Here is a 14,218-nt window from a genome sequence, read left to right as displayed (position 1 = left end):
CACAAGAAATACAGATGGCATTTCAGATCATATTTATGCTGTACGGTAAGTACCTTAAACTACATTTAACAATGTATTGCTGAAATATTTCTTGTTATTTTCGTTTGTAGCCCTCTTGTTGTGGTTTATGTTTTATCTTGGAGTGTTAAGCATTGCTTCCGTTTACAGCACACACACACACACACACACGTCTTGAAGGAAGGAGAATTTACGAGTCTTTCCGAGGATGGGCTGGGGATATTTCAGGAGCTCAGCGGCCTATTGGTCTGAGGAGGAATCCACTTCCATAAACAGGACTCCCAGGATCTGCTGAGCCATCACACCACAACATATATATCCTATTTATTTTTTTTTCTCTCTGGGGCTCACCAGTCTTTCCAGTTCTTCTTCCAAGTGTGTAGTGCCCTCTTCTTCTCTCTTAGGTGAGCGTCAATCCAGAACTCTCTCTAGATCTGTGTGTAAAGGACAAACGGTTGCTACATAGCAACTCCGTCCAATATGTGTCTAGTCGCATATTATGTTTTTTTAAATATTCATGAGCTGTTAGAATAAGAGTTATGAATTAACGCATCAATTTTAAATGTCTGTACTTTTATCATTTTTAAACGAATACTGTGGATTTTTAACGCATATATTGAAAAGGAGCGATACTTTGTTTCTTGAGTATGAATGTTCAATTTAATATTATTTAAAATATTTGCATCTGCTCTAATTGATACGACGGCCTGTTGTTTATAAATCACGTTTTTTTGCTTTTATTGCATAATCTGCTCAGTAATGCTTGCAAACACAAATATGCATAATTGCATAATCTTAATGTGAATATGAATGGAATACAGCCGCCGATCTCTGGTGTCGTGTTCGTGAGGACGTCTCCAGACTGATGGACTAAACTTAGACTTAGATTTCTTTAACCTGGATTACCCGATTAACATCTAATAACTGATTTCTGTCCAATCCAGGGTGAGAACGCACTAAACCGCCGAGATGTCAGAGTAAGTATTACGGTTCACGTCGGATTGTGATTTGTTCTTTATTGAGCGATCCAGTGTCTCACGATGAACTGTTTTCACGAACAGAAAAAAGATGACCTCCAGCCGCAGGCATCACCTGAAGGTAAGCCTTGGGGGGTTTTTTTTGCCGTAATTGAATAAAACACAGATTTGAAATGTAAATATGATGCACTGAATGTGTTGTTTGTGTGACTGTCATCAGAGCCTGGTGCTCTCCATTGCCTTCGGTCTAATGGAAGCTGAAGCCAAGCAGCTGGTTGTTAATAAAGAGGCTCATATGAGTGAAAACTGCCCTGCTCTCGATATGCCTGGATCCACACAAGAGCTGCAGGTGACAATGAAGCAGCAATAATAATACTATTAAATTATATAAGTATTGTATTCTTACCAATAATATTGTATGTATTTGTTATCTTACCAATATATATATATATGATTTTATATATCTTTTATATATAATTATATATATATATATATATATATATATATATATCAGTGAAATACCATACTTCTGTTAATTTTGAATCTTTTCTGTTAATTTTGAACATTAAAATGACATATGTTGTGTTTTTGGCATTTGTAGTTTTTCTTAATATTTATTTCAGCTTCAGTTAATTTAGTAGGTGAAGCAATTTTAATTTTAGCATTTAATATTAATTCCCTGATTGTAATTCTTTTAGGGATTTTAAATGATTATTTTATCAATATAAATGCAACTGTACACAAACCGATACCCCTCTCCGATAATCACTACCATATTTCATATTGTTGTTGTTTTTTTTCTTCCAGGAGCTGTGCAAAAAGCTTCATCAACAGATCGACAAGGTTGATGAGGAGAGATATGACTTGGAGGCAAAGGTTGCCAAGTCAAACAAGGAGGTTTGTCCAGCGATTCATCCATCTGTTTGATACTGTTTGGTGTTCGTTTCTCTGAGCTCCTGTTGAATGTGCGTACAGATCGAGGATCTGAAGATCAAGGTGGTGGACCTGCAGGGCAAGTTCAAGAAACCTGCGCTGAAGAAGGTGCGCATGTCTGCCGACGCTATGCTTCAGGCTCTGCTGGGCTCCAAACACAAGGTCTCCATGGACCTGAGAGCCAACCTCAAACAGGTCAAGAAGGAGGTCAAAGAGGAGGTGGGTTCAGACTCAGTTTCTTTCTTTGACTGGCCGTGTTCGTGTGAAGGTCTCCAAGATCTCATGTTCAATGTTTCCACAGTCTGCAGAACAAGTCGGCGACTGGCGTAAGAACATCGAGGATAAGGCTGGTATGGACGGCAGGAAGAAGATGTTTGAGTCCGAGGCTTAAGATGTATAGCGTTTATTCTCCCATATGTCTTAAAAATTCTCTGGTTAACATCTTTTTATCCTGTGAACCTCCTGTTCCAATAAAAATATTTTTCCTGGACTGTTTTGCACATTGTACATTGTTCCAGTGTTGAATGGCATGGCATTAAAGATTAGTGTATACATATGTCTTTGCCTTTGTGTTTTTGCTCAGAGTTTGCAGCGCCGCTGAACAACTAATAATTAAGTTTTAATAATATATATATATTTTTGAAAGTCTTTTGTTCACAAAGGCTGGATTTATTTGATTAAATATACAGTAAAAACTGTAATTTTGTGAAATATTATTTGAATTTTGAACAACAGTTTTCTATTTTGATATATATTAAATTATAATTCATTCCTGTGATCAAAGCTGACTTTTTCAGCATCATTACTCCAGTCTTCAGTGTCACGTGATCCTTCAGAAATCATTCTAATTTGATGATTTCATGCTCAATAAAATATTTGTGATTATTTTCAGTGCTGAAAGGAGTTAAAATAGAAACATGAATCTTCACTGTCAATTTGAATCAGTTTAACACATTCAGAAAAGTATTGAACGTAAATGGTACATAAAACAGATCTAATATAGCATTTTTGATCTTCAAAGGCGTAACAGAAGATTTAAATCTATTTAAAATTATTTTAACTTGTAATAAAGTAATATTACTACAGTAATAGTATCATATGAAAAAAAACTGGGTATTTATTTAAATTAAATGCTACTAAATGATTCCAGTACCATGTCCCATTTAATTTAAGTGTTATATTTATCATGGTGATACCACAGTAGCGTGTGCAATTACCAATTAAACATGCTAATTACATGGTACATATTTTTTCTCGGTTCATTCCACTTTTGTAAACATGTCTGAAAACATCAGTGGCTGAGTTATTAACAGGAAAATATCATTCTTAAAAAAGTACTTTGCTACCATAGTACTGTAATAGCAGCGGATGGTAAACCATGACATTTTTTTATGGGTTTGATTATATATTTTCACTCTCATCTCATAATTGAAACTATTTTGTTTGAAACACGACGTATTAACAATTCGACTTTGCATCTGTCCAAAGTGACTTTAAAATTTTTTAACTTGACTATCTCAAAATGTAAAGTTTATAATCTCATCATTATGACTGGATATTAGATAATTTCGCCATAATTAGGACTTTTATCCTCATGATAACTTTCTGTCATGTTTGTTAATGTCTCTTAATTTCAACTTTGTATCTCAAATTTTGAAAGTTTATGTCTGAATTAACGTTGATTTTAATAATAGATCTTTTTAGAACTACTATTATGACGTTAATAATTATACAAAAATGTACTTACTGTCATAACTATCCTTTAATTCCTAAATAGCTCATGACTTTGTAACTGATGCAATACAAAGTAAGTTTTATTATGATTAGTGAGTATGTTATTATGAATATTCACAGGATCTCTTGGTAAAACCACACATTTGAATGAGAGCTTCCAGTAAATATTTCGATTTTATAAAACAAACTATCCATCTCAATCATCCCAGCTGTTCCTACTAACAATATACTGGGCTTAACCATTAGATTTTTCACAAAGACAGCACAGGAACCCCCAACACTTTCACGACGGGACCCTGAACCATTTCAGGCTTGCACTTTTTTACACCCAGCCCAGCCGTCAGCTCCTCTTTCTGGACGCAGGGCTCTCATCGCCTCCATGTAAGGTCAGGCCGGCCTGGATTTAATAGCTTGTGTGGTCCGGCCATGTCCAGGGATCCTCTTAGATTTCTCTGAGGAGCTCAAGTGTTGAACTGCGAGGAGCTGACTTGCTAAGTATATCTCCTGACCCAGCTGCGCCAAATGCAAGAAGACGCCAAACTATGTTGAGGGCACATAATTTCCACAGGCACAACCTGAAACCTAAAACAAGGGTTATAACATTTGGAAAACTGCCCCTGTGGGATCTGGTGTCCTTTGGGTTCATTTAGGAGATCGAATTTCAGGTTAAAAACATCTAGCGTCGACGTCATTTATTTGTTTTAACCCGCTGCATTAGAATCGAATGCAAATGGCACGGATGGTAAGAGTTTTAATGCTAATGGAGCTCTGCTGAGACACATTGGGATGTCGGTAAAGTCACGACCCATCTGTGGTCTCTGGCCTTGCTCCGGCACACAAACTAATGTGAAACAGCTGCTTTTAACTGGCATGTATAACACAGGACTATCACAGCTACTGCCGCAGGTTGTTAAGATCCATTCCCAGCAAGGATGACAGTGGTAGAGCTTCAATAATCACTCAGTAAGACACTACTACTACAGTATAGTGATGAAGACGGGTACGGAAGCCTATTTCTGTCAGATGAGAAGAAAAGGCAACATTTGAAAATGAAAGGTCGCCAAAAAAAGTCTTTAATTTCATATTGACTTAATCGTTATCTCATAATTGTGGCTTTTATTATCTCATAACAGATTTAGTATGTCATAAAAAGTCTTATCACGACTCAGTATTGTATCATTTTAAATGTTCATCATATTTATGACTTTTCATCTTGCACTTTACTTTTCGTCATAAACACGAATTATTATCTCTACATTTTCAATACAAAGTTGAAATCATAATTTTATGCCCAAATTGACTTTTGAGTTTGATAATTGACTTTTTATCTCATAGATGTCATGTTCTGGGATTTTGACTTTTACCTTAAATTCTCCATTTTTTCATCTCATCATTATGACTAATTATGAGTATTTAATCATTTGTAGTAATATTATATTAATAATTAATCGTATTTAATAATGTCCTTGGTATGACTTTTCATCTCATAATTGAAACTTTTGTCATTGACATGACTTCTGTCTTAATTTAACCATCGTAGCTCAACTTTTGAACGTTTACGTTTGAATTGACCTTGGAATTTGATAATCCTAGTTTTCAAGAGAGTGAACAGACTTGCCAACGAGCAGCAGTGTTGACGGCTGTAGGTCTCATCTTTCTACCGGACTGCTGGTCAACTCTACCACCATCTGGCCATTTGCTGGAAATCCAGTGTCAGAGGCAAATATGTCAGTACTAAACCCGAATGCTCTAAACCCAGAAGATTTCTGTGCCATCCACCGGACCATGAGAACGTCACCTTGTGTGGTGCTTGTGGATATTGCACTGGTGTTCCCATGAAAAGAGGGGCTGTGATTACATCAACTCTACAGGAATGTGCCTGGGTCTCGTCTGGTGTTTGTGTATCTGACCATTAGAGGGCAGATTAAGTCATATATTTGTGTGTTTTCTTTACCACACAAGATTAGTACAAATGACAGAAAGGAGACTGGCAACAATATCAACTACATTTCTTCATTATTAACGCAATGATAGAATTATTCTACCAATTATATGTTTTTAATTTATTTCTTTATTCTGGTAGGTAGGTTACAGGTGACTTTTGGCATGTCTGTGACGTAACACGAATTATGAAATATTAATTAGAGGTGCTGTATGTATGATTGTCACAGAGTGGTTGAACTGGTCCAAAGTCAAAATATTGGAAATGTTTTTTTTTTTTATCGGCTCCTCCTACTCTGATTTGACGCACATGTAAGTTGCCAGATTCCCGCTCACATCCATTTTGTTTGACAGCTTCAATGACTGAAATAAAATACACTTTATTTTCAGTCAACTGGCAACCCGGCGTATCTGAAACACGATTGGTTAAACTGGCAGTGGGCGGGTTTCACAAACCAAAACAGAGGCCCACATTCCGGGCCTGAATGCACATTTTCAAAGGAGAATAACAGACTGCAGCATTATTTTTCAGATAAACAAGTATGTTTCTTAAATATCTGCAAACATATTATGATGTTTTTATGCTTTAGCAGAGTCAAAATCTACATACAGCACCTTTAAACTAAAAGCTAATGGTTACATTTTTTTTGCTTCACATTTTTATAGATAGGAAAACAAATACATTTGTTTCCTCGGACTAAGTCTCAGACTATAAATATAATATATTGTTTAAACTGGGGTATCAAGGAATGAGAAACACTCGAGGGCATTCAGAGAGGGTCTGAGAAAGAATGACGGGACTGAGATGTCATGGGAGATCTTTAAAACTTATTTTATCCAAGCTGATGGGAATCCAAGTCATTATTCAACACTTCGTAGCCAAACATATAGCGTGTTTCCAACTGCAAGAGCAAACATGAAAAATAATACTTTTTTATGAGTTTATTTTTTTTTTACCGAAGGTCACTTTTGAGGTATATTAGAACAAAAACCTAATTAAAACCACCATGCTTGCCACCTTGCTATATACGCCCACAACTACAACAACATGTATGTTCCTCATCAAACCTCCTGGATCTGGTAATGACTATACCAGCCTCGTGACCTAACATGCTCTTTTTCTCTTAAAACTGCCTGCATCGGGCCAAATACGGTTGTTTTATTCTTCCACCGAAATTCTGCCTGTTTAAATCGCCAATTTTTTTTACACGGGTTTCACTTGGCCTTGATCAGCAAGCAAACGCTGCTGTAAACATCCACTGACGTCAACGCCATTTGCACCCAGTCGCCCACCGTTAAGAAGTGAACCACACGTGATTGCCCTATTAGAAAAAAGCATCACCTCTGAGCTGTTATCTCAGTCTGTTGGTATGCGCTGCATGCTGTTCCTATTCCCAAAACACAGCAGGGTTAACAACCTCTGGAAACTCAATTCCTCATAGTGGGGACAGATTAGTGGGGCATTAGTCTGTCAGGACATGATGCTTTGCCTTTGTGCTTTAAAGCTTTACATTGAGGCAGCGCTAGAAACAGAGACGCTGATAAGTCAACAACTAATTACAGTAACCCTGAATGTGGCTAATTATCGATAACTGAATCATATCCGGTTAAGATTATGATCGACTACATAATTCATTATCGATTAGTCGGGTTGTTTGCACGTAAATCCACAGCTTCAGGGCTCAAAAGCCTCAGTTTTCAAATAACGTGACATTCTTCAAGTAACGGAAACTGCATTTCACTAAAAAGTGCACCAAGGTACGTTCATGTTTCACGCCACGCGCGTGCCGTTTGATGCATATGAGAGATGTTTTCCTACAGCGCATACAATTTACATTTTAAATCCTCATCTGCAGATATCATAAAATCATGCAAGTATTTACATTTAGCATAATCCAAACTCTACTGTTCAGACTACAGTATGTTACTGTTTCTGTTAAAACATCTCTGTGGATCATTTATTCAACTTTTTTAATAATGGTGAGTTTATATATTTATATATCTATATATGCTATAATTCTCAGAATTGTGAGGAAAGAAAAACAAGATTGCAAGACAAAGTTGCAATTACATTCATTTAACTTTCTTCTCCTGCATCTTACTCTTCATGCAATCGCAGCACAGTTTGAGGGTTTGTTTAAGCTCATCCCTCTTTTTATTTATTATCCTGTTTATTTGAGCAATTTGAACTTTAGCTTCAGCTAAAAAACCAGCAGTTACGTTTTGCGTGAAATGTGTTTTTTATTCATTGAATCAAAGGAATGATTCATCATTTAGATTATTTCTCTTCTTTTTTTATTCTTCATGTTGAGAGAATGGCTTCGACACAAAGTTGTGTTACGCTTGGAGTCTCTAATGAGATTGCAGCTTAACGTGATGGCACGGCCTCTGGTTTTCACTCCATTATAAAAGGCTATAAAATAGTCCTGCAGCTTTGTCCAAACAAGCTGGAATTTATGGAAAAATTAAGAGCAGCTAAGTGAAATTTGTCATGATATTGGCCCATAAAATCTGAACATAAAGTCCATGATGCATTTTAGCTAGGTGTGATGGTGAAGTCCTTGGTAAACAGGTTTTGTTGACCCTGGAACAACATTTTCATCCAAAAATGTCGTCTTGACCACATCTCTACACCTAAACCTAACCTTGCCCATGAGTAATACCTAAAATCAGTTTTAATGATAGATGAATGAAACTGATGTACAAGCACCAAACACTGATTGTAGACCTAACCTTCACAAAACCTATAAAATGTTTTTTCAAATCTAATTTGGCTAATCACAGTGTTGTTCCAGAGTCCCCAAAGATGTTGACCTAGGAGCACGTAGAACTCAGTAAAATCAGGTTGTGCGTGTTGGTTCAATCCTCGCTTCATCTATTAGCAGCAGTCCAGCCTTGAGCAAGACAACTAACCCCAGACTAATTGTCCCTGTAATAAAAATATATAAAAGGTCACTTCGGCTATCAGTGAATCTTCATCTCCTAGTGTTCAAAACATGCTCGTGACGTTTGCAATCTCATCAATAAATGACTGGGATCAAAACCGTCTGCTTTTATTGTGCTTTATCAAGGGTTATGATAAATAGATAACTACTGAGGCCTGTTTTGCGATTTGCAACGCTTTCCCTTCTATGGTAAAACTATGTACCGTGAATCAAAATGATATTTGTTAAAAAGCATTTGAAGTCTTTTGTCATAATAATGACTGAACATAAAAGGTTATTTAGGTTTTCTTGTGCATCAGCGTGCAGATCTTCAATCTTGGTACTTTGACATTGTGTTCTGTTGGTGTTTGAATGTGGACTTTTGAAAATAATGTTGCCAGAATCCTAAAACAAAACCAGATGAAGAACTTATTTATACAGAGAAAACGTTTTTTTTAAAACTGAATTAAAAGGTATACATTTTATCATGCATTTTCTGGCGGTTGAACCCCCAAGCATGTGATTGCTATAGAGCCATGTTGTACTAACGTTATACACTATATCTCTTTTGGCCTATAATCTTGATTCGGTGATTCAGTCTTTCATTAGCAGATTTGGCTGATATCATAAGCATACTGGCCTGTTGAAAACCAAATAGTCAAGGTAAATTAAATTAAGAAGTCAAGGTATATCGATTGTCACAAAAACAAATGAATTCACATATCAAACATTTTTATGTTAAAAATATATATTAAACATGGGCATAACTGTATCAGCAAAAAATAAACCGTTGTTGCTAGTCAAAGAGCGTTGACGAGATGGGACACTTCACAGGGCAGTGCCACAAATCTCTCTAACCTTAGAATTTACGGCAGGACTAGGACCTGTGAGCAATGGAAAGAGTAATATAATGTTCTGAGTCATCTCTTACCCTGAAGACCTTAATTCTTGTCTCATCAGGGCAGAGAATGTTTTCCTCTTGCTCCCAGGCTCCTTTAAAAGCCATTTGTCAAACCCCAGGGGGTTTGTCATTAGCCTTTCGTTAGTAATGTCTATCCAGCCACTCTGCCATAAAGAGCTGATAGGTAACGTCCAGCTGAGAAGGTTGTTCATCTTGAAGGTTCACCCATGGCTTTCTCCATATCTAAATGCAAGCTTAATATCTGGACAATCACAGCCAAGTTAAGCGGGGTACAATTAGCCAGTCACAATAGTGCTGTATGTGTCACATTCGTGGGTTCGCGAGATTGAGCACATGGCACGTAAGATAAACTTAAACAGATTTAATTCCGAACGGGCAAAATAATAATAATTACAGGCACGCAGACAGGACATAAACCAAGTAACCTCGACGATCGGACAAACTGAAGACAAACACACAGGACTTAAATATACAACGTAATTGACTAAACTAACGAGACACAGCTGAAGACAATCATACACTAAACACGGAGGGAAGGTAGGGCACAGATAGCACGTGGCACGAGACAAAAACAAGAAACAAACAGTCCTTTATTATTCACAAACATACTCGCGGTATTATGAAATATTTTATTGTACGCAAGTAATATGCGCAAGTAAATGTATTTGGTAGTTTAAACACCTTTATACTGGGTGATGCTATTAATAAAACAATGTCAGATTATATTCGCAAAAGTCATTATTGCCATTTATAGACATCAGCGTGTATTTTACAAACTATTTCTGCATGGCTTTGCTAGCACTTAAGTGTATTTAAATGTATCAAACTTAAAATAAGCGCTATATGGTCGAGAACACTGAATATTTGTGATAATATGACAAGCGTTTAAGCGTACAATCTGGATCCGTGCCAGTAAAAACGCAAAAGCAGATTTAAATTCAGCAGTTTATGATGTGACGCGCTGAATGTCTAAACACACCGGTGTGATCGTACGCACAAAAGGCTTAATGGGTGTCATACAGTATATATATATATATTTGTGGTTTGTTTTCCCTTTTAAGCCTGTATAGTCACAAGGGCATTCCTTGTGACAGCCAGTGTGTTGCTGTGGCGCTAAAATGTTTAATATGGTTGTTAGGGTATTGCTAGGGCTGTTCTGAGAGGATGCTAGGAAGTCACTTATTAATCTATGCAAAAGCCTAGTTTATGTGTGTTTTTGTGTATTTGAGCGGGCAGGACTGTGTAAGTGGGAGACGACAGGAATGTGGGTAGTGTCTTGAAGCTCTTGCTGTGTGTGAGTGTGTGTGAGGGAGTGCAGGACTCTGCATTCCCATGGTGAGTCATAGGTCAGCGCATAGTCCAGCGAAATGACAGGGTCTATTTCCTGTGATCATTAGCATTTTCTTTTTATCTGGGAGCAAAAACTGAAAGGTCGCGCGAGAAACACCCAGTCAGCTCAGCACCAGTAGCTCAAAATGTGTACGATCCTCCAGGTACAATTCTTCAAAGGCGGTATGCATGTAGAGTTTTTGTTTTGAATACCACACATGCAGTGCTCTCGCTACCAGGCAGACATAACTGAAATAAGTGTCCTGAGAAATATTAGTGCTCTACAGTGAATGCTCTCTCAGGGATGGTTTGTGGTGTAGAATCTAGACTAAGTTCTCTGAATATTTCTCTCTGCGGAGTTGTATCTTGGAGAGGGAGGCAGATGGCTGCAGGTGCTGAAGTCTCTAACATACCCTGTGAGGATTATGAGATGCAAAGGTTTCAACGCAGCACTTTATTAATGTCAGACGCCTGCGGGTGTGCTTCGACCTCACTAAAACCAGACATCGTGCTGAGTATGGGTGGTAAGAAACATGTCTAAGTTGTTGCCTTCATGGAATTAAAGGAATAGTTCACCTTAAAATGAACATTTTCTGATAATCTACTCACCCTTAATATGCTCAGGATGTAAATTTGTTTGATTCTGAAGAAATGTAACGTTACATCACTCGCTCGCCAATGTGTTTTGCAGTGAATGGGTGCCGTCAGAACCATCAAACCATTTCTTTCGGATAAAGACCGTCTTCTATCATAATAGTGCATTCTTTAAAAAAAAAATGAATTAAGAGAGAATTTAGCAAATATCCAGCACCACTGATAACGGTTCAAAAAAGTACTAAATATGTATGTGGGTGGATTTGGATGTGAAAGAACAGGGGATAATTTTTTCTATCGGAGGAAGAATTAATATCAGTTATGAACTCGTATATGAAGTAATGGTTAAAAAGGATTTGTTTCTTACAAACTTGCAGCTTTCCACTTGGCGAGATGTTAACCGATGGACTGGGGTTGTGTGGATTATTGCAATGTTTTTTGTTGTTCTGACGGCACCCATTCACTGCAAGGAATCCACTGGCGAGCAAGTGAAGTACTCACGTATTTCTCCAAATCTGTTGCAGGGAATCAAATCCATTTACATCTCGGGTGACCTGAGGGTGAATATATTTTTCAGCGAGTTTTTATTTCGGGGTGAAGTATTACTTTAATATTCTATGCCTTTGAGATATCCCTGTATCCACAAATTCTAAAAGCTCTTATAGAACACAATAAACATCAATAAATTAATATTGAGATGAAGTAGCGCTAGTTTCTTTTCAATTGCTGAACAAAAATAGTAACAAAACAAGGAAAAATCTGAATATCTGCAACTCACTACGGTGTTTCACATTCCTGGATAAATGAGTTGATTGATGATTCAGATGTCTCACTCATACCAACTTCATGCAAATGACTTGATTTCTCCCCCTCAACTTCACTACTGTCCTCTGAGCTTCTTTCGTCAAAGAGTGATTTCACGTTTCACATAACATGACTCACATTTACGATGAGTCTGCGAGCTGAACTGTCATTAGCACACCTGTGCCGGGGTGAGACAGTATTGACATGTTTGACAAGATCTTGGCCAACATCCTAGAACGCATCCTGACTTGCGTGCCATTATATGTGTTGATTTCTGTTGATGCCACTACATACCGTACATAGGCAAACACCGGTTTTAATACTGACATGAAAACCAATACCAAAAAAAAAAGAAAATTAAGCAAAAGTCTCAATTTGTTCTACTTTATCTCCAAGATCATTTCATCTCTTCAATGAAGAGATATCAATCTCGCAATAGAGAAAGAAAGGCATTCATTGGAAAGCACGACTTGTTTGAGCACTAATGGAGATCTGTGAGTTCTTCCTTAAGCGTTGACTTATTTGCAATCATGTTCACTATCAGATGATTCACCCGCTGAAACTGTCATGGTCTAGACTACAGAGTTTCCCAGCCAGTTTTGTCATGTGTACTGACACGACCCCAACAGATAAAAATCGCCAAAACTGCTTCATGCAGCACCAAACTAGAAATGTCCCTTTTAGTGTTGTTAACTAAAGCTGAAATTTTATCTATAGAAAAATGTAAATATAAATGCATCTAAATATGTGTGTGAACTATCTATTTTATATATAAATGAGCACACATGCATATATGTGAATGACAAATATGCTGTTTATATATTGCATATATTTGTATATAATATAAACATATACATGTACTGTAAATCTAAAAAAAAAGATAATAATATATACTGTATGTTTGTATTTATATATACATAATAAACGTAGACAGCACACGCACATGTATTATGTAAATATAAACAATAATAAAACAAAAATAAAAATAGTATAAACGCTAATAAAAATGACAAAAGTAAACTATTAAAACTATTTCTAAAATAAAGTAAACATTTTATTAAAAATGAATTTTTTAAGTTAAAAAACTTGATAAGAATATTAACAAGTATTAATAGAAAAATAGAAATACAAGTTAATCTAATCTAAAACTTAAACAAAAATATTAAAGATAAAACTGAAAAATCCAAAAATAAGTGAATCCAGAACATTTACACATTCTAAAATAGCAAATATGTAATATAAAACTAAAATTACTCTGGTACTTTAATTCTATATGTATTACAGGAACCGTTTTGTAGTACTACAACTAATTGTGGAACTATCCACTTTTTTGTCGCAGGAACCAGGAATCATTTGGAGGAACTAAATGAGCTCCTAATTCAGAGTGGTACGGTAGGAACTATCAATGATGTAAATGTACGCTGATTGGCTGAAATTGTAAAAATTTCCCCCACTTTCCACGATTTAAAACACTGTGTTCATATAATAGTTTGCGTCAAATCGTCCCAGTACTTCAGTACTGTATTTTTAGCTCTGGAACTTAAGCGCTGCGAAAGGACCTTATATTTGCTACCAATAATACTATTAACATTATTTCAACCTGAACTATTCCAAACTGTTCCTTTACACATTTCAACACGGCAACTGAAAGTCAGACAGAAAGTTCATCTGTAACTGAGTTCTTCCTGATGTCTTTCTCTGTGTGGGCCGGTGGGCCAGTGTTCAAGTGAGGGCCGGACTTGTTAAACAAGGCTCAGTAAAGAGCCGAGGGCCGCGGCGCTGAGTGCTGGTATTGTCTGGAGAGAGACCCAAACCGTCTACAGGCCTCAGCGCTGTGCCGCCGTTACCATAGTAACCGGGTTAACGAGGCGGCTGTTCGGCGCATTGAGAAAGCCGTGTGTTTATGAGTGTGAATGTGCCCGTGTGTGGCGAAAAATGAGAGCAAAGACGGTGTAAACATGTTGATACGGAAATCTGCTTACGGCGAATGAGAAACAAGCTGATTAGCTTCGGTTGGCGAGGTTGAGCGTTAAAAGCGATTC

The 14,218-nt window shown here is 37.0% G+C and overlaps 1 protein-coding gene across 1 annotated transcript; it reads left to right on the top strand.

Moving 5' to 3' along the window:
• The first annotated feature begins 293 nt into the window (after positions 1-293).
• Positions 294-2,484, top strand: LOC122330555 (troponin I, fast skeletal muscle-like). The gene is made up of 7 exons (XM_043227678.1): positions 294-422; positions 963-995; positions 1,080-1,116; positions 1,216-1,344; positions 1,803-1,892; positions 1,971-2,147; positions 2,230-2,484. Exons 2-7 carry the CDS (start codon positions 988-990, stop codon positions 2,317-2,319), a joined length of 531 nt encoding a protein of 176 aa, XP_043083613.1. The 5' UTR covers positions 294-422; positions 963-987; the 3' UTR covers positions 2,320-2,484.
• The last annotated feature ends 11,734 nt before the right edge of the window (positions 2,485-14,218 follow it).

Source organism: Puntigrus tetrazona, chromosome 25 (genome assembly GCF_018831695.1).
Source record: "Puntigrus tetrazona isolate hp1 chromosome 25, ASM1883169v1, whole genome shotgun sequence".
Classification (NCBI taxonomy): Eukaryota; Metazoa; Chordata; class Actinopteri; order Cypriniformes; family Cyprinidae; genus Puntigrus; species Puntigrus tetrazona.
Note: the sequence above shows the minus strand (reverse complement) of the source record. Positions and strands in the feature narration are given on the sequence as shown.